At 34.0% G+C, this 22,567-nt stretch overlaps 1 protein-coding gene across 1 annotated transcript in view; it reads right to left on the bottom strand.

Moving 5' to 3' along the window:
• Nucleotides 1-3,481: 3,481 nt before the first annotated feature.
• The window catches only part of LOC124371109, a gene marked incomplete at its 3' end in the record, with an annotated part of 59,429 nt that continues 40,343 nt past the window's right edge, over nt 3,482-22,567 (bottom strand). Inside the window, exons 7-19 of the mRNA XM_046829422.1 lie at nt 22,001-22,215; nt 20,180-20,273; nt 19,448-19,617; nt 18,113-18,223; nt 17,721-17,837; nt 16,225-16,343; nt 13,636-13,831; nt 12,279-12,493; nt 10,147-10,263; nt 8,249-8,373; nt 3,905-4,021; nt 3,683-3,759; nt 3,482-3,626 (exon numbers count right to left, since the gene is read on the bottom strand). Of these exons, the coding sequence (XP_046685378.1) occupies nt 3,482-3,626; nt 3,683-3,759; nt 3,905-4,021; nt 8,249-8,373; nt 10,147-10,263; nt 12,279-12,493; nt 13,636-13,831; nt 16,225-16,343; nt 17,721-17,837; nt 18,113-18,223; nt 19,448-19,617; nt 20,180-20,273; nt 22,001-22,215 (1,818 nt within the window). The remainder of the gene's footprint in view (nt 3,627-3,682; nt 3,760-3,904; nt 4,022-8,248; nt 8,374-10,146; nt 10,264-12,278; nt 12,494-13,635; nt 13,832-16,224; nt 16,344-17,720; nt 17,838-18,112; nt 18,224-19,447; nt 19,618-20,179; nt 20,274-22,000; nt 22,216-22,567) is intronic.

Here is a 22,567-nt window from a genome sequence, read left to right as displayed (position 1 = left end):
AACAATAAAATTCATAACTTTTAAATAATAAAACTACAATAGGGAAAAATGTACATACATATAATACTAGATCACATCGACAAGTTGAACAACATAGATTGTGTTTTTTCGAAAAGAAAACTTCTTTTAAAGGAAACAAATTTTTTGACTGTTTACTGCAAAATATTAAACAAGAGAAAAATCTGAACAAATTTCTTAAATCATTAAAAAAATGTTTTAATAAAATCTGCATTTTACTCAACTGAAGAGCTACTTACTCTAAGAAACCATTGAAATACATTGTGCTTTTTCCCCTTTTCGTTTTATTCAAAAGAAAATTGTTAATGACTACTCTAATAGAAACAGGTATGAAAGTTGAAAGAAGGTGAAAACACTTAATTTTAATATTTTTATTTGTAGGCTCAATGTTTGTATGATTGTTTGTAAAAACCTGTATTTAAGAACTAAATGTATGTTCTGGCCCGAAGAAGGCGAAAAACCCCTAAACTAATCTGCACGAACCTAGTTAAGAATGTGTAATTTTGTGTATAAAGAGGTTCTTGTTTTCTGTTTTATCTCATTTGTTTTTTATTGTTCACAGACATTGTAAATGTTTAAATTAAAACCAATTACTTTGTTGACACTATTTCTTGTACGATATGTACATTTTTATGAAATAAAAGATGTTTGATTGATTGATTGATCCCTTTTTATAATCACGACACAATACCAAGTTGGAGAAGTGCTCTAGATCAGAGAGTAGGCTAGATAGAAAGGGAATTGGCAATTATATTCACCTAATATAATTGTTGAAAGGAGCACTAGAAATACATAATAAAAAACTGATTATGCATGATTTTAACAGTTAGATTTTTTGTACTTAGCCTTGTTTTTAAATGCCATTAAAAACACATTAAAATGTTAAGTACATACATCTGGACACTAAAGATCTTGAAAATGAGAACGGAAATGTGAATGAGAACCCCTGATGCAGACCCCACATCGTAAGTATTTCTTTAATAGAAATTAATTGTATCGTAAGAAATTAATTACTTTCTTTAGTAGAAATTAAAATTTTGGAATAAAACATCTGTTTATCTGGAATCAGCATTACTTACTCCCATGGCCATGGAGATACCCTAGGTGGTATTTGGCCTCGCCAACCAGCTGCCTCCATCTCTCCCTGTCTTCACAATCCCCCTGACCCGCTCTTAATTTCCGCAAGTCCTTCTCCACCTGGTCCTTCCAGCGATTTTTTGGGTCTACCTCGAGGTCTTCTTCCAATTGGATTGTGTTTCCAAACCTCTTTAATCTATTTATCATCCTCCCTCCTCATCACATGGCCTGCCCACCGAAGTCTCTTGCTCTTTGCTTCTCCTACAACGTCTGGAGATTGAAACATCTCTCTGATTTCTTGGTTGTGCCTGATTCTCCATCCATCCATCTCCATCTCTAATAGGTCCGAAAATTTTCCTCAACATTTTATTCTCGAATGTAACCAATTTCTTTTCTGCCTGTTTATCTATAATCCATGTCTCTGCTCCATAAAGAAGAACTGGTCTTATAACAGTCTTATATATTCTTAATTTTGTTTTGTAAGACAGTAATTTTGATTTTAAAATATTATTCAATGCGTACATGCTTCTATTTGCCAAATTTATTCTATTTTGGATTTCTATTAGTTCATTACTCTTTGAAGTAACTATTGCTCCGAGGTATTTGAATCTTTCAACCTGTTCAAAATTTATGGTTCAGTATTTCCAAATCTTCTCTACCATTATTTCCTTGCCTAAAAATAAATCAACTTTGTCTTAGCGTCGTTAATTTCTAGTCCTATTGACCGGGTTTTTGTCTATTAATATTCCTGTCATCTCCATCAGTTCATCTCTGTCAATGGAAACTAACACCACGTCATCCGCAAATGCCAGTGCTCCTATCTTAGTTCCAATGCTTATACCTAGTTTCCTATTTCTTATTTTCTTTCAACGCTTCTTCCAGGGCTAAATTGAACAGTAATGGAGAGAGGCTGTCACCCTGTCTCACCCCTGTTTTTACTTCAAACTCGGGTGAATATTCATTTTCCACTTTAACTTTGCATTTGGAATTTTCTAAGCTAAGTTTTGCCATTTTCGTCAGGAATCAGCATTAGTAAATATAAAATGACGAACTATTATCTAATATTGCCTAAATTAATATCGTAGATCAATGAGGAATAAAAATAAACATTTTCATATACAAAAATTGATTACATTTATTTACATATAGATGAGTATAATTTCAACAAATGCTTGACCTTACTTAAAATATCAATAAAACATAAATAAGAGGTGTATAATGAGCTGAGCTAAGTTCAACTGAGGCTTTCACTATTCAATGAGATCAGCTTTGCGTTGAAATCTTCATTCTTAATGTCAGCGCCTGGAAAAATATGCAATGAGTAATACCACTAGTTCAATTAGTAAAAAGTCATTCAATTGTTTATTTATTATAAATGAACATAAATTCTAAATAGTTGCAAGTGATAAAAATAGAGAAAATATGTAGTATGCCCGTCCACAAAAAATTAAAATAACTTTCCCTGTGTGATAAGCTACTGAGATAAAAGTTATTTACGAGGCCAATTCAGGAAGGAACTTGTTTTCTGTTGTTAATTCAGAACCTGGTTGGCCTGTGCTTTCTTTGGAACCTCTTGTAAAATATATAACGATGGCAAATATCCGAAGCATTAAACGAATAAGTAAGTTGATGTATAAGAAACAAGCTATTTTGTGGTCTGTAATATAATAATTATGAGCATGATACAAAATAATTATATGCACACATATATTATGCTTGTATTTTCACTGTTATAACATCTTTAGATTCTTTGTTTGAAGTTTGTTTTTTGATGGAAGAAACAGGTTTTTTCCAGACATTTGCCATTGTTTAGTGATACAAAAAAAATCAGAAACACTACGTTTTGAGATCTGCAATCTGATCTCTTCTTCAGGTAAATAACTAACCTAACACATATTACAAACTGTATCACCGAACGATGGCAAACGTCTGGGAAAACCATGTTTCCTTCACAATCTTTAGATTGTTTGATAAAACAATAAATCATGGTAATAACATTTATTCTGAGTTATTCATGCATTGTCTTTGATTCTGTGTGCTGGACAACAATACACCTTTAAGGGTTATAAATCTGTACTATCCTTTTGCCTATATGAACTTTATAAGCAAAATAATGTTTTAATGAGTCATAAGTCAAGGGTTACTGTATGTGTTTCAGTACTGTTTTTCTAAGCATATCACTTTTGTATCTGCAAAATGCAATTAATTCTAGTGTTAGTTATGCTGATAAAAATTACGTTATGTATACATAAATATTTGTCCATAAGATCAAGATGTATGTTTTTTTAACAGGCATTGAGAAGTATTAGGATTCTAAACCTATTTTTATATGAGAATATCCATTTTGAACTATCAGAAATGGGTTTACAATTTTATTAATGTTTACCTCGTTTCTTGTAGAAGAGAATGTAGGCATTGCTATAGTCATCGTCCTGGGGTGGCTGTTTTAGTAACAAAATCGTCATTGTAATAGTGCCACTCTCCAGTCCGTGGATGCTGAGTGTAGGCAGTGTAGTGTCCAGCAGATACACCTACAATCAACAACATGTGCTATAGTCGTCTCATCCTGGGGTGGCTGTTTACTAACAAAATCGTCATTGTAATAGTGCCACTCTCCAGTCCGTGGATGCTGAGTGTAGGCAGTGTAGTGTCCAGCAGATACACCTACAATCAACAACATGTGCTATAGTCGTCATCCTGGGGTGGCTGTTTACTAACAAAATCGTCATTGTAATAGTGCCACTCTCCAGTCCGTGGATGCTGAGTGTAGGCAGTGTAGTGTCCAGCAGATACACCTACAATCAACAACATGTGCTATAGTCGTCGTCCTGGGGTGGCTGTTTACTAACAAAATCGTCATTGTAATAGTGCCACTCTCCAGTCCGTGGATGCTGAGTGTAGGCAGTGTAGTGTCCAGCAGATACACCTACAATCAACAACATGTGCTATAGTCGTCGTCCTGGGGTGGCTGTTTACTAACAAAATCATCATTGTAATAGTGCCCCTCTCCAGTCCATGGATGCTGAGTGTGTTTATGCTTCAATCTTTGTAAGAGTTGTACGGAAATGATTGAAATGATAAAGAAGGCTTTTGGGAGATGAAAGTGTGGGCACAACGCAGTTAAAAAAAATGGTACAGGCAGTTTAAAAATTGTCCCACATCTGTTGACAGTGACACTTGTTTTGACCGACCTTCACAGACAACATCAAGCGTGTGTGACTTACGACTGACGGTGATCGTCGACTGATTGTTTGTGTACTAGACAATGATCTTGAAATACCAAAAACTACTGTTTGTGAAATTTTGAATATGATTTTGGGAATGACTTGTGAGAGTACGACATTCATTCCTAAATTGCTTACGACCAAGCAGAAAAACCTCCACTGTGAAATTGCTCTGGACAACTTGAAAATGGTTAGTGATAATGAAAATGTCCGAAGATGATTACTGGTGATTAGTAATTGGATTACAGTTACAAGCCAGAAACTAAACACTTCACAGTGGAAGAGTCCAGGCAAGATTCAGCCGAAAAAAAGCATGTCAAGGTCGGAGCCATGTCAAGCCAATGCCGATTATTTTTTTCAATTGTGAGGGTGTTGTGCACTATGAATTTACTTCAAAAGGTCGAGACGATCAATAAAGAATATCACGTTGCAGTCTTAAAAAGATAGCAAGATGTCGTGAAAGAAAACAACCGCATTTCTGGTCAAGCGGTGACTGGCTTCTTCACCACGATAACGCACCAGCCTCCATATAGTCCCGACATAGCTCCATACAACTTTTGGATGTTCCCAACATTGAAAATGGCACTCAAAGGAACGTTGTTTGCTGATTTTGGGATCTACTATTGAGGACTGTTTTAAGATCTGGGAGCATGTGGTTCAATCAAATTGAGACTACTTCAAAGGATGCCACGGCTTGGATGACAAAGAATAGCACTAATGTGAAGATATGAACACAGGTCGGTTACTTTCCGGACAGACCTTGTATATCGTGTTGTAGACCATCAAACCAAACAACCGGTTCATGTATATTTGTTTAGTTACTAATTTGTGTTTGTATAATTTTATTTAACATGTACTTGATAACATGATTTAATAATGGAACAGCACTCCTGAAAGTAGTCATCATGGACAAAACCAGTTGGATTGACGACAGAAAGGTACATAGCCTTATTTAATTTAATAAAACATTACTATATACGGAATCAAGGCTTTACATTCACAAAAAAAAAAAAAAAAAAAAAAAAAACAGGAAACAACAATTTTGGTCATTAGATTTATGATAATAGTACGGGAGCTAGCAACGTTTCTAAAACAAGAATATCAGGTCAGCTGAAATTTTGATATGCTGTCTTTCTTGCTCTTTCGGTTGGAGTCCGGGCTATCTGGCTGGCGGTAGTGGTTGCGTTTATTAATGCGCATCTTACCTGCACAGGTAAAAGTCCTGGAGCGTTTCGGCAAATGGGACCAACATGGCGTCAGTCTAAAGTCACATGTTTGTTTTGTGTTTGTGTTATTTGTGATGTTTATTTATTAATTTCGCTACAATCGCCGGGTGGTAAAATGAAATGTGTTTCTGTACAGGACAACATAAAGATAAAATCATTCTTTTCGTGGTTGATAAACTGAAGAAGTGCCAGGAAGTTTTGAATATACGTTTAAAATATAAATTAAAGTACCGTGACATTGAACTGCCTACTGAAATGAATGAGAGACAGGTGGTTGGAGAGAGACAGTTTGAAGTGTTTTTTTTTTTTTAATTACATTTTTTTTAAACATGTGACTTTAGACTGACGCCATGTTGTCCATTTGCCGAAGCGCTCCAGGATTTGTACCTGTGCAGGTAAGATGCGCATTAATAAACGCAACCACTACCGCCAGCCAGATAGCCCGGACTCCAACCGAAAGAGCAAGAAAGACAGCATATCAAAATTTCAGCTGACCTGAAATTCTCTCTCGAAAACGTTGCTAGCTCCTATACTATAAGATGTGAAGGAAACAGGATTTTTCTGGACATTTGCCAGCGTTCAGTGATACAAAAAAATCAGTAACACCAGTAGATACAATGGCAAATGTCTGGAAAAATCCTGTTTCCTTCACAATCCTTCCATCGTCAAAAACAAACTTCAAACAAAGAATGTGATAAGATCCTCTAAAAACTGTTATTGTTGTAATTCTTGAGTAAAATTGCAGGTTCTTAAGATATTCAAAGTATTAATGGCCGCCATTTTAAAAATGCTAAATTTCATGATATATTTTTCAGTAACTGGCCTTGTTATCATAAACATTTGAGCCAAACCTGGTATAATTTAATTTATTAGTTTTTAAGATATTCATTTTTTTATAACGAGCACATACAGGCAGACAGATGGGAAACTAAGCATCAGAGATTCATGTTCTAGTGGTGAAATATGTTTGTCTTGTCCTGAGCAATATCGTGGTCATACCTTTGACCAGAGAGTTGTGGGACACCCTAGTGCCAGCTATCCCTCTTCATGGAATCTCCACAAGAAGCCGTCCCTACCCCACCTCTATCCTAAATAACCTGTCAATCCAGAAGCAATCGAAAAGGTCCCTTTAGGATTAAGTGCAATGAGAGATTTCTCAGCTTCTTGTCCTAAGTAAACCAAAAATGAGTGTTGTATTGCTAGGCAACGAGATGTGTCAGCTGTCAATGTGTATTGTGTGCACAGTTCCTCCGTAAAGAACATGTTAAAAAACTAACTGAATATACAAGGTGTTTGAAAAGTCTGGGTACGGCTTAATATTTTACAAACTAAAGCAGATAACATCTATAAACTTTGCACAGTGTCATATGGCTATGTAAACTATTTTTCCTTGCTACTACCATGACATGCCAACCATGGGGGGACGGCCCACAGAGGAAAAAATGGAAATCTTAAATTAAAGCATGGGTCGAGTGATACCTCATTTGAAAGAGCTCACTTAGTAGAGTTGAATGCCACAAACCGCACCTCAAAAGGTTTATCCAATCAGAAATGGCGGGTTGTTTTAGGTACACATTGTGAAGTACATTATGCACTGCCATTTCTGACTGGATCGTCGTATTCTGATGCGGTAGGCTAACTATAATTTCACTCTACTAACCAATGGTTTCACTGATTAGTATTTATAAAAAATAACAAAAAAATTTAATTCAAAAATTAAGTGGTAAGTTAACTATTTCACCAACAATGAATAATGGTAGAACTTAATTAATTCATAAACATAAAAACGACGAATTCATTTTAGTTTTATTTTTTGTGTTATAAATTTATAACATAATTTGCTAATTAAAAAAAGTCAGTGAAAACACATTGGTTAGTAGAGTGAAAACGCCACCTACCGCATCAGAATACGACGATCCAGTCAGAAATGGCAGCGCACAATGTACTTCACAATGTGTACCTAAAACAACCCCGCCATTTCTGATTGGATAAACCTTTTGAGGTGCGGTTTGTGGCATTCAACTCTACTAAGTGAGCTCTTTCAAATGAGGTATCACTCGACCCATGCTTTAATTTAAGTTTTCCATGTTTTCCTCTGTGGGCCGTCCCCCCATGGTTGGCATGTCATGGTAGTAGCAAGGAAAAAATAGTTTACATAGCCATATGACACTGTGCAAAGTTTATAGATGTTATCTGCTATGGTTTGTAAAATATTAAGCCATACCCAGACTTTTCAAACACCTTTATATAGTTGGCTAGTTAAAATAATACCATTACCAATTACAATCTATATATATATATATATAATTTTCAATAAACATTAAATCGCAAAAAATATTTTGCTCCGCCGGGACTCGAACCCGGATCTCTCACTTGCCGGGTGAATGTGCTACCATTACACCACAGAGCGCTTACTTTTTCCGATTCAAATTATTTTGTATTTGGCCGTATCTGTCACATATGCGTTTAAATAAGCAAACTAACATATGATCAGAAGACCAAATACCTGTCAAATGACTTTTATTTACATTAAATTGTATAAATGGCAATAGCCTTATTTAATTTCAATAAACATGGAATCGCAAAAAATACTTGCTCCGCCGGGACTCGAACCCGGATCTCTGACTTATATATATATATAAATCTATTTTTATAACTTAGAGTGAAATACTTAATATATTAAATATTTGGATCCAAAGTTACCTCCCACGTGGCAGACGCATGCGTAGAGATCATACAGAGAGCTGCTTGGAGACAGGTTCAGACCACAAAGGGGAAATGTCACTTTATCATCCAGCTTCATACTTACACAGTCTTGGAACACGAACCTATACAGATTACCAAGGGTAGTGAAACATTGTTATATATTCTTTGTTTGAAGGTTATTTTTGACGATGGAAGGATTTTGAAGGAAACAGGATTTTTCCGGACATTTGCCATCGTTCAGTGAAACAAGAAATCAGTAACACTACGTTTCGGGATCTGATAATATGTATTTGACGCCATTTCCTTCTTGATGAATGTGAAAATAAAGAATTGTCTTGTCTTCCCTTGTCTTGTCTGTAATCTGATCTCTTCTTCAGGTAAAGAACTAACCTAATACATAATTACAAACTAGGTTAAAATAAACAAATCTTACCAAAGCGTTGTGGCACGCCTAGGTCAGGAATCACAACCTACATGTTGTTTGTCAAATTCACTAACTCTATAAACATGCACTTAATAAACAACTATACAAAACACTAATCATTAAAACAAAACTGCGGAATACAGGTCACAATACGTCTTCACTCGTCTACTAACCACCTACTAGGAATTCACAACAGGTTCAGGAATTCACAATTCAGGAATCACAAGATGTAGGTTGTGATTCCTGACTTAGGCGTGCCACAACGCTTTGGTAAGATTTGTTTATTTTAACCTAGTTTGTAATTATGTATTAGGTTAGTTCTTTACCTGAAGAAGAGATCAGATTGCAGATCTCGAAACGTAGTGTTACTGATTTCTTGTTTCACTGAACAATGGCAAATGTCCGGAAAAAAAAATCCTGTTTCCTTCATGTTATATATACGACTAAATAGGCTGGTATTTCACTAAATTATTAAAAAAAAAAAACACAAACACACTCTACATATATAGTAGACTCAAGCTTATGCAGTCTCTGATTAAAAGGAACTATGGTGCAGCAACACTAGATTTAAATTCGCTTGGTATCATATCAATGAGCTTTAACGATAGTCTGTTTGGTTAGTAAAAACTACTAATTTTTACTTATAATACTAACAGTTTTTTTCTATTATAAACATAGAGTCCCAATTATCTTTTGACTGGAGCTCAGACCCTTGACCCATGTTGGCCTTTCCCAATATAATATATTAATATAAAAAAAATTTCTAATGGAATTAAATACGTTTACTACAGAGAGGATTTATAGTTTACACATAATATCAACCAATTATGTATAAGTAACATATTGTTACACTCTGATATATACTTATTAAATATTGTTATATAAATATTTGTCCTACTTAGGGCAATAAACAACTTTAATTTCATGTTATTCACCGGATTAATAACAAAATTTCACTTTTAATAAACAATTTTCGTTTCTCAGTTAAATGCTGTTCAACTTACATATTTTATTTTTTTACTGGTAACAAAAAAATTAAATCTTCACGATAAAAGGGGTTTTTGCCTATATATATGAAATCCTCATCTGTATTTTCAATAAATAATCCAAATATATGTATACTATTAACAAATACACTTAAGATAAGATGATAAACCATTAAGGAGCAACACCAACTATACATTTACAGACATGTGGCTAGCAGCATTTTCGGCCTAAGACAAGGAGTGTAACTGCATTATATGATAATTTGTATTTTATTTGCAATATGCAGTCTAATTTGAACAGTATTATACAATTTATCTGCTGATGTTGGTGAACTATTTTTGGCACAGCCCCACCATCCAGGTGACTTATTCTACAATGATAAGTAATAGTAATTTACAGCATTAAAAACATCATTACTTTGGCAAAAATACTTTTATGGATTCTCAGACACTAACAGATTAGAAATGTTAAAGTGGACTCTTACCGTTTGAGGTAAATGATTAAATAGTTAGGATATCTCCAGACAGAGAGTGTCTTAGTCGCACATTGGTTCTTTTTGCAGCTTGGGCAGTACCAGGGGTTGTGCTCATCCAGCACCTCACTGAAATATCAAGTCACATGTTCAATGACAAATGTACATATTCAAACACCATTTCTAAACTTTTGGGCAACTCTAAGAGAGTTATGGGATGGTAAAATATACAAGAGCTATTTATAATCCACACTAACATACTGAATTGAATCAAAATAAGATTATTTTTGTGGTTTTCCTCAAAATTTCAATGACATTTACTTGAAATTAAAGTTTTTAACACAAAATTGGAAAAATTATGGGTTGTGTCATTCTGTAATGCATTTTTTAATCAACCCTTTTAATCCCATACTCATGTATACGCAACACAGTATATTTTTAAAATGTACTGGTTCATACAAATTTTTGGAAAGAAGTTGACATTGAAAATGCATAGAATTATAGTGGTTGCCAATGGCTACAAAATCATAAAAAGATCATAAGTTTTGATTGCTTGGTCTATATAGAATATCAATTTAAAAATGTTGTATTTTTACAAAAAAATTTTTATTTTTATTGCATATAATCCAAAACTAAATATATTACAAAAGTTTTCAGTTCTTAATTTTTTTGATTTGAGCAATCTAAAAAAAATTAAAACCAGTTAAAAACTGTAAGTATAAAAACTACCCTTTTAGATGCAGAATCCCCTTGCCTGTTTATCTACTTATAAAGATTTGTAAAAGTGTGCGTATGTTTTTTTAAAGCATTGTGTTGTATTTCACCTTGGAGGTTACACGTGTATTTGAACAAAATTGACATGATGGGATTAATTATAGCATTCTGACGTTGTCCATACATATGTATGCTGTTTTTAGTCAAGTGGGTACTACTAGAAAAGTTTGGTATGTTTAATTTCACTAGGTGATGTCAGTTCAGAATATTGAAGTTATAAAACATATTTCAATTAGCCAATACATAAGTGGTATAAATCCCAAATCTAATTGTAGGTCCTTTAGTTTCTCCGGTCACTGGAGTATTACTTATTGATTCTAAAGATCAGTTAACATGTACAGTAACAAGACTACACAGGGCACACTCATTCATTCTACACATCATTCATCTCATATTCACCCAAGACTTATGTCCAGAGTCTCAAGAAATAAATTACAAGTAATTTTATGGTATAAATAATAAGATTTCACTGGAAGCACTTTTAAAAGACTTAAACACTAAAAAATACTCAACAGTAAAACTCACGTGAAGAAATATAAGAGAAGAGGTAAGACAAACACCCAAGCTGTTAATATTGTTAATCACAAAAATATTACCAAATCAACCTTAAAGATTAAAGCTAACTGCTACAAGTGTAAAAATTTGTGAGTAACAGATCAGGAGATAAGTGTTTATTATATAGGTGTATATATATATATATATATATATATAATACATATATATTATATATATATATAATACATATATATTATATATATACATACATATATATATATATTATATATATATATATATATATATATATACATATATATAATCTTTACCTAAAAAGTTCAAAAACTGAATGACATATAATTTATGACAAATAAATTACTTCTTTTCCCATTATAATTTCAATAAAATATCCACCAATAAAATATAATTTTCAACAATTTATCCATACAGATTCTACTTTGGTATACTTGTTATTGGTTAAAAAAACCAAACTAGAAATGAAAGAACAAGATTAAGACACTTTTATAATGAGACAAAAATAAGCATTTCAGAGACTATAAGATCTAACCATTCTCTAGATCCAGTGGATATGGGTTTAGTTAATTTGTACATGAATAGGAAAATATAATGCCTTATGTTGTTGGGGAGTATTAATTCAGGCTAGAATATTTTGAGACTCAAAGCTTAATGAAATGTTAAGTGATATTGCTGTGGTTCCGAGCTTACATTAAATTGTAGGTACTGCAGTTTTCCTGATCATTGGTTTATTGGTCAACGACTCTTTTTAACGACAAATCAACTGCAAATAGCAACAACACTACACAGGCATCCACACTCATTCATCTCGTATGAAGATGTTGGAGTGGTAACGTCACCTCTGACTGAAGGCCTGGATACAGTCGTAGAGTGAGAGTGGGTTGTTGATGGCAGATCGCAGCATAGTGGAGTGTTGGATGACCGACAGCTCGGGGACAGGTTCCACAAACATGGCCGCCAGGGAGTCTCCTGCGCGCAGCACCAAGGAACCCTCCGGAGCCACAGGACAGCCGCGGCAGTGGGCGTTGAACATGCAGCGGGAGCAGTGGTGGCCCTGTATTGGTGTCATTCTGATCAGCAAGTTTTTACAACATCTTGTATTGTGTGTAATTTTGGAATTGGCTGGACATGTGATTACCTTTATTTATTGTGACAAGTCTCTATCATCTGAGCAAAACATAAAAATCTAAGTGAACTTAACTTCTAGATGTGGTAACTTCGTAGCTATTATACACAATTAAAACTATATATTCGGCTGCTGTGGAGTTTGCTGTAAATGGAGAAACCAGTTTAACTTGTTGACTGCGACAAACGCCTTACAGCGCAGCACCAGACTCAGAGTAACAAGTATTAGGTCTCACTCAGTATAGAACTACAGTATTAAAATTTGTTGAATGAAGATGGTTATAGACAATGAGGCTAAAAGCCAAACAAAATACGTCAAGAAATCAACTGTGATCGCAGTGTGAACCTGTGAACTTCATATGGTGATTGTCACAAACATAGCTGTCTCAAATCTAACATTTATATTCACTTGAAACTCTGTAAACTAAGCAAAAATACACATTTACACATAAAAAATACAGCAACAACTGCTATCTTAGCTATGAGAGCAGTTTCAGAATGGGGCAGTTCAAGCATGGCAAATATACAGAGACCACTTGTTCTTCTGAAAAAGTGTATCCCAGTTGACAGACTTACAGCCCTAAGATACTTGATGAAGAGCCTTTATTGAGCTCAATATCATAACTGTAGTGTCTCTCTATATAATACGAATGATAGTGTATGTACGTTGCAACAAATTGACATGAGGCAGAGACCTGCATACATATAACACACGCTGGGATGCAAACTTTAATTTACCAGCACACAGTATGGGCATTGCACTCGGAAAAGTCATCTTACATCGGAGCTAAGCTATTCAACATCCTGCCTGAAAAAATCAAACTAAAGGAAGAGAGCTACGCTTTCAAGAGGGAGCTGGAGAAGTGGTCGGTGAAGTATCCATTTTACGCCACTGATGAATTCACAAACTGAAGAACTCAATGGGAATTGGAGGCTTGAACATCTTGCTGAATTCTGACCTGTACTTTTCTTGACTCAATTCCATAACATTTTGACGCCATTGTAATTCTTAAAGAATGCACAAATAAGGATATTGTCTACTGTCTAATTCACAATTTCTTTAGGACTTACTTGGCCGTCAACGAGAAGGATTTTATAGGGCTGAGAGTAGGGTGTGACAGACGCCACTGCCTCATGTAACTGTTGGCACTGCAAACGGTTTGGCAGTCTGAGCAGCCGAGGGTGACCAAACAACTGGATCGTTCTCATGTTGTTGTTCCCGTCTCCGACAGTATCCAACCGGAACACGAGGGACACGTTCAGCATCCTGTATATTAGTAAGAGTCATCACAACTTATCATAATTATGCGTATTTCATGATTTTTCAACCACATTCTGAATGGCTATAATATAAATTAACTTGTGAAGACCCACCCTTCATGGTGTGTCATCTTAAGACTAGTTAGTCAACTCGTAGGAAATTTGAAGGAGTCCCTTTAGTCAAACAGAAAAATACTTAAATGAGAACTCATTCATTTACTGTTGATAATTCCTTAGAAATAATTTAACTATGATTTCTTTCACTTTTCCACTTGGTACATTCTTGGTGGACACTATGTATAAAGGTAATGGAGGGTAAGAACAACTGGAATTACATTTCACAATTTGTCCAAGGTGTCCTCCGATTAAAGATGACTGATCTAGACTGAGAAGCGGACTAGACCAAATGATCATATGCTTAGAAATGGAGAGAGAGCTCTAATGGGCGTAAGCCAAATTTTCACTTAAGCTGCTGAAGTAATGTGACAAACAATCCCAGGTTAGATCCTAAAGTACAGGAGGTTTTTTAGTGGTTACCATCCTGCCGCCTAGAGGAGCAACACACTAGAGAGGTCCACCTGTGTGCATAAAGCATTTTTCCGACTGTCCCTAAAAAAAGAAAAATATTTTAAGGCATTTACGTTCCAGATATTAAATATATAATCTCATAAATTTAACATTTAAAGGTAAGAAACATAATTCAGATTTATTAACTAAAAACAAGTTTTTGATGTGTTGATTTTACTGCTAAAAATATTGCACTGTACTTCCATCATTAAATTTGTAAGATTAGCTACTAAATTATGTTGATAACACTGATATATTTCTTTAAATAACAAAATTCAAGTAACTGAATAAAATTACATTTAAAGCGAAACAATATTTTAAAATTGACTATTTCAAAATATCCAATTATATTAAAGTATTTGTGTTAAAAAACTTAAAACTTAAAAGAGCAGCGATTTTCAAAACACCTAACAAGCTCCCAACAGTTTGTTTAAATTTAAAAAATATTTACTATTCTGATATTTCATTTCATTTTAGTTCAGAAATTATTACTTTAGATTACAAATTTTCATTTAACATGTTCACGATGATGTGTACCCTATCGGGCATAAGGTGCCATTGTATACCGATATGCTGAGCGTCGTCACTAAAAAGAGTGAGTGTCCAGTAACCCAGGGATTGTTGTTTTGAGCTTCCGCAGCTCGACATTCACAGACACTCAAATAATGTGCAATTGTGCCTCAATCCCTTGGGCAAGTTTGTGTTCATGTCAAGACGTACGTGATCCTCAAACACCAAAGGTACATTCACCACTAATTATCATAAAATTAATTTTACACAACTTAACTTTAACCTCTTTCGTTCTTAACACTTTGCACTAGAGTAGGACTGTAAGTGGCAAAGGTGATTTGTATGATAATTCGTAAATATTTTTATATTAAAAGTCCTCTGAGCATGTATGGATATTTTTCATAGTCTTTGTGAATCAACTTTACTATTGGATTATTTGTTCTGCAAAGTGCTGTAGTCCACTGAGAAGCTATTGAACTAAGTCAGTCGACCAGAGAGAACAATTCCAAAGGCAACTGACACATGTAGTCAAGGAATGGGAAGTAGTCACTCTCATTGGCCATCCACCCAGAGAGGATAATTCCAAAGGCAACTGACACATGTAGTTAAGGAGTGGGAAGTAGCCACTCTCAGTGGCCAACCAACCAGAGAGGATAATTCCAAAGGCAACTGACAAATGTAGTCAAGGAGTGGGAAGTAGCCACTCTCAGTGGCCAACCAACCAGAGAGGATAATTCCAAAGGCAACTGACAAATGTAGTCAAGGAGTGGGAAGTAGCCACTCTCAGTGGCCAACCAACCAGAGAGGATAATTCCAAAGGCAACTGACAAATGTAGTCAAGGAGTGGGAAGTAGCCACTCTCAGTGGCCAACCAACCAGAGAGGATAATTCCAAAGGCAACTGACAAATGTAGTCAAGGAGTGGGAAGTAGCCACTCTCAGTGGCCAACCAACCAGAGAGGATAATTCCAAAGGCAACTGACAAATGTAGTTAAGGAGTGGGAAGTAGCCACTCTCAGTGGCCAACCAACCAGAGAGGATAATTCCAAAGGCAACTGACAAATGTAGTCAAGGAGTGGGAAGTAGCCACTCTCAGTGGCCAACCAACCAGAGAGGATAATTCCAAAGGTAATTAACACAAGTAGTCAAGGAGTGGGGGAGTGGCCATTGACAGTTACCTTTCAAGTGCGAAAGGTAAAATAGAGTAACGTCCTAACAAGAACAGTTAAATATATGTATATTAATTTCAAATGAGCTTTCACTATCTGACATGCTATCTGTAGCTCATTCTACAGTACCATAAGTGTCACAGATATTTTGTTACCTGACTGGAGGTTTGGTATCTGGAGTGAGACCGACAGTAATCAGGTTATCTCCTTTTGTCAGCTCCTTTCGACACACAGGACACTTGAGAGTCTCCTCACCATAGTGTTGGCTGGAGCGCTGTAACACGTACCAAAACCATTATTTCAAATCTATATCTGTATTTACCTATACTTGTACTCAGGTTATCTCCTTGTGTTACATTTTTTTTTCTTTTTAATTCAAACAGAATTATAATGGCCTAAACCAGTGATTTTATAAAAACCAGCCTATGTACGATTACAAGTTGTAGCATCCAGAGACACATTGAAGACGTATTTTCATTTTAAAAAGTGATTTATAACGCAATCACATGTACAAAATTTAACAGAATAGTTGAAATGTCCTGATCAATTGATACACAATAACTACATTTAATGTTATGGATTGGCAACACTGCCAACTGTTGAAGTTGAATGACGTTTCTACAGACCCATTACTGTCGTTTGGTATTAAGCCTGTTTAGGTATCTGATTTATAAAACCCATAGTTTCATTTATGTTCCATACCATTTGGTCTGAATAAAATTTTCAAATGCACCCTATATAAAAAAAAACCAATTTTAATTTACATATAATACTTTTTTATAACAGTTATTTTTTTACTACGAAAAAGGAATGTAGGACTTATATAATTTTGATTGCTCAGTTATTATTGAGACAAAAATATACATATTTTTTCACAATAAACTGTACTACCAATATATTGCATCTGAAAAAATTTGAAAAAATTAAGTTTTGTTTGTTATAATTGGATATACTATTACAGTTTTATGTTAAATACAATTTTTAAGAACAATAAACAAAATATCTACTAACTTTTTTCAGTAAGGTACTAAAAAAAATTCTGGCATAAAATCCGGTTTACATGTTTTACAAAAACATGATATTTCTCACTTCTACTCCTTAACACCATTTCCTATTGTTAGAGCATAGCTTAAGTATTGTCTTTTAAAAGACGTGAACATATATCCTAACGTAATTTAATGGTACATCAGGACACGAGTCTCTGACACCGCTTAAGCTATACAGACAGCACTATCTTGTATCTTGTTGACTATTTAAATATTTTGCATCATAAAATGAGGCTTACCTAGCTAGTGGCATGTTTCAGTTGTGAAAAGTCATTGCAAGCCAACATCAGTATGTTCAATTACAAATAAAACACAAACAGCCGATGTAATATATTTTTTTAAATCCAAACAAACTCCCAGCCATCTATTGGGATATTCATTAACTACATAGAGACATGCAAATACAACAACTGTTTGCAAGAACAAACAGTGAAACAGTCATGATAAAACAGCTCCAACAAAGGACTTAAAAGGGTTTATATAAAGGAGTTCAATATAAAAAACCGATGATATTCTCAACTCATACATCAAAATTTGGTTTAAAGTACAAATAAAGAGAAGACCTACTCATGAGCAGTTTGCTACAAGAAATGAATGTAACTTACAACAATACAGGAGTCACATAGTATACATGTACAGCCGATGTGACGACTCATGTTGGATTCCTTCTCCTCCAGGCAAATGGTACAAGCATCACCAGACATGTCCTCACCCGCCTTCACCTGTCGGATGTCAGACTTGTTAACTATGTCATAAATCATCTATTCTTATAATTCTGATAAAAAGTAACTTTAAATCAAATTATTCCTATTATGATAAAAACCTCTTAATAAATTCTTAAGTACATTAAAAAAAAATTAAAGCATAATAAATGAAAATATTAAACTGTATTCTAATAATAAACTATGTGTATTTCACAATACATAAACCGTATTAAACTTTACAACGAAATTTTAAGAAAAATACCAAAATTATTCTGCTGAAAACAACAACATACCTTATCACACTCAGCAGTTTCCACACCTGAGAAATGAGAAAAGTTCGCAAGCTCGAACGCGTAAAGGCTCCGATTAGTGCTGTTAATGTAACGCACAAGGTGATTCTCATCCTGAAAGCAAAACATATATTACTATCCCAGTCTAGCTTAATTTTTTAATTATTAATCCATTTCACAGTGTAGCAGAACAATTTTTATTTTTTACAGTTTCAAAAAAATTACATTTTGTAGCTCTTTATTAAATAAAATCTAAATCAAAATGTGTCCTTAATGATTAGACTATCTCATTGGCCAGCTGGGATGGCTTAACGGAATACCTGTTGGACTGATAACCAAAGGTTCATCATTATATAGATTTATATATTATAATAGCTATTAACTTCTGGTTATTATTGATTAGAAACATTGAATATATGTATGTACGAGGGTGTATAAAAACAAAATTGATGTATTTCATTCTGTTCCAATTTTCACGCTGTGACATGATCGCAGTCTGCATGGAAGTATTCAGTTCAGAAGAGGGAGCAATTGTGGAAGGACTTGTTTCTATGTGCCCAACAACATACGTACAAGAAAAGACGCTGCATTAACATTTTTTTGTACACCCCCGTCAACACTCATGGCACCTACCGTGAGCAAAGTTTTCGATAGTTTAAATGTTTGGAAACAATATCATAGAAAACATGTCTTGAAACTTGACGGAGCTCCTCTGAAGCTAAAGAAACCAAATTTGGCACGCAGGTTTATTAAACAATAAGAGGAAAAATAATTGTGTTATTTCTTTAAATTTAAAAATGGCATTTTTTTTAGTTAAATAACAAATCAACCAGTATAGTAACGAAAAATGTACTAGACATTATATAATTGTAAAATTTAATTACAATTCCATCAGTACTTGTTTCAACGAAATCCGTCATTGCAAAAGCGAGACTGACAATTTTATAGGTAGGCTTGCACTAGCTCGGAATAGCAACAATTTTGCCTTTTGATAGGCATCAGCTGTTTTACATAGGTTTTGAGAATTTTATAAGATACAAACTATTTTGTAATTTTTTTAACAATTTCAACTGCACTTTTTCCAACAAAATCCATCAATGCATAAGCAAGCACAGCCACTTTAAAGATACGCTTACACAAACCAGGAGCAACAAACAACTGACACCTCTCAACTCTGACATGTTGGGCGCTCCCGGTCAACAAAAAAGAAAACATTCATTTAATTAAAAAAAAAAATTGGGCAATGGTTTTCTGCAGTTATTGTAAACAGTTAGTGTACAAATACACTTCTCTAACTCATGAGGTTGTTTCCTCTGTCCACCTCATGAATATACTTACCAGAACTTTTGCTATGTGGTAGTCCAAGACCTCTGCCAACACTACCGATGAGAGAGGTCTCCCGATGATGTTCAGCAGCTGCTCCCTGAGGCTGCCGACTGTATCTCTCTTGTTGACAGTAAGCAGATATTGCACTGGCTCACTTTCTTTTGCACTTACGAATGTGACAGCTAAGGAACAAGACAGAAATTAGTAATAGTTAAATGTGTTACATAAAAAAGGAATTCTGTATGATTCAATTTTTTTTAGATATCTAAGTGATAATGAAAATTATATAAGTTAACTATTTAAGTGTCAAGGACTTGAACAGTGACACACATTGCTTGATAATTGCTAGCATTGCTACAAAAGACACAACACATTTGCTACAGGACGAAAATACAATGTGGTTTATACTAGTTTAGGGGTCTGCATTGCAACACTCAATTCTGTATACTTCAAGCTAGCATTTTTTGAGCTTGTCCAAGTTTCCAGCTAGTACAACCAGGACCTTAAAAGTAAGGATTAAGGTATGTAAGGACAAAAGTTTGTCAAGCAGACTCAGTGACACAGAAACTGAAGAAAGAATGATACTACAGTAATACTTAATTTATAAAAATACATAACAAAGTTATTCAATTACATTAAGCTATAGGTAAATCAGTCATTGAAACATTCATGTATACAGACAAAATAATACAGAATTAACAAAGATGTATGATAAATATGACTAACTAGTTCTATAAAACTTACAAAGTTGCCGTTCCATAGCATGAGGCAAAGGTACAGAGAGATACATAAATGGCTCATAGGTCACAGACACGTGGTCACACTTTGAGCAAACAACCTGCACAAAAGAAATGTTCAACTTACTAAAGGTTTCTGTTTATTAACTACATTTCTACTTAATAAAGTTAATTTTTTATTATAAAACACTATACTGTATACTATACCTTTAGAATTGGTAAATAGAAAATGATTATACATTTTTTTACAATTATTTGTAGTAGGATTTCCAGTTTAATGAGACAATAAGTACAATGTAAATAATACTCTGATAACATTTTGTGCTTGTAACATTGAATAAAGTTTATATTATTTTCACTAAATTTATTTTCACTTTTAGTACAGAATAATTTAGTAAAAAGTGCTAATTATTTATCCACAAGTGCCATGTTGATTTCAGCACTTTGCATAAAATCTTATCTTCATGTAAATCAATATGACACAATGAAATTTCCAGATTAATATTATCAGTCTTTTCTTTGTGAGTTACATTCTGTCATTCTGCAGCGGATGCCTGACCTGATAAATTACACCAATATTTAAGATGTTGACAAGGAGGTTAAAACATACTGGCTCCACATTGAGTCTGTTATCTGTTGAAGATCAGGTTTTACATTTAGAAAATCTTGAATTGATTGATTGATTGCACCATCAATTAGTTGGGCATTATATATTGAAGATCACAAATAAAACTTACTTATGTTCTGGAATAAAATTCTTTTTAAACTACCATAGTTCAAAACTAACACTTCCAATATTTAAATAAATACATTAACAAAATAACTTTCAGCAAGTTTGGACTGGCTATAAACATTTTGTTAGAATAAAATATGTTATCTAAAACATCTTTAATTGTCTGATAAACTAATTTAGATCAGTTCACTTTTAAATTTAATTTAAAATTAAATTAAATTTTTAATTTTCACAATGAAAATGTTTATTTAATAGATGTCCCTGTCAGAATACCAGCATAAATTTTAATGTTCACTGTTAAAATTTACGTATTTGGAAAATAAAATTTAAATAGAAATATAAATGTTTAAATTTGTATAAGAAAATGTATTAAGCAAGAATTTAAAATTGTATGGTTGGTCACATATAAAATCGAATCAAGTACTTTTATTGTAGTCACAAATAGAATTTATAACATGTAATCACATCTTTCATTCTTCACTTAACTAAGTTTGCAGTTCAGTGGTGGTGATGGTTCTCCAAAATCAGCATGTAGTTATTTTAAACATAAAGTTAAATGGAGAACAAAACATTTTTCATAATTAAGTATCACCCAAATGCAAACATGCTACTCCTAGTTGGTTTTTCACAGCCGTACATGCACCAAGATGACAGCTGATGATGTATCCACCAGCTGTTTCCAATAATCAAAAACAAATTCTCGACTCCTTTGCAAGCATATCCCAATAATAAAGTAGCAATCTCACATTTATTTGAAAACCGTTTAAGAATAACTCTAGCTCTATTTTAATTTTTTAAATTATTTGTTTGTAGAGTGATTCTTAAAACATTAATCATATAAAAAATGGTGGTTGTTTAAAATTAAATATTGATCTTATATCAACAAACGCTATTTGTTTTGAGTAAAGCTTCTGAAGTGTGTTTACGGCATTATGTTCTGTGTACTGACCAAGGCTTGTATCTAAGAATTCCATGACACTCCCCACTAGGCGTGTGATGGTTACTGCATAAAAAAGTAGTTATGCTCCTGATGAGAGTTTTCTGTTAAGATTAAATATACTAAGAATGATTCATTACCAGACCAGATGAACTTACCGTGCTCTTGAACTGGCCTTGGAAAGTGTCAACTATGACACTCTGATGTGCAGCTAGGTGTTTCTGCCAGTGTACCTCAGCCTCCAGGTCTACTTCGGTACGCACGGACTGAGCCACAGAGCTGGTACTGCTGGGTCCTGGGCCATCTCTGCGCCTCCGTTCACACTCCATCCTGCCGACAGAAAGGTACAATGGATAATACAGAACAACTGATCCTGTAATAGGTCCTCTATTATCATAAGAAAACAAGTACATCTCTATTTAAAAGAGAGCAGTATATACTTCTTACTACTTAAAAACATAACACAGCAACTGATTCTGAACCACAGAAAAATCCAGCAGTTAAAGAGTTGACCAATAACAAAACACTTACATAATTTGAGATGTTTACTCAAGCAAAAAATGACAAAGTTTAGGAAAAATTTGTTATTTTTAGCTTTAGTCAATTACTAATATAAACTTGATAGCTTACAGCTGATTTACAAATAATTTCCAAATTAATTAAGCAAAATGAGAGAAATACAAGTGATATATATATATATATTAATGCCTGCTGCGGTAATCATA

This window comes from Homalodisca vitripennis, unplaced genomic scaffold (assembly GCF_021130785.1).
Source record: "Homalodisca vitripennis isolate AUS2020 unplaced genomic scaffold, UT_GWSS_2.1 ScUCBcl_942;HRSCAF=3924, whole genome shotgun sequence".
Classification (NCBI taxonomy): domain Eukaryota; kingdom Metazoa; phylum Arthropoda; class Insecta; order Hemiptera; family Cicadellidae; genus Homalodisca; species Homalodisca vitripennis.
Note: the sequence above shows the minus strand (reverse complement) of the source record. Positions and strands in the feature narration are given on the sequence as shown.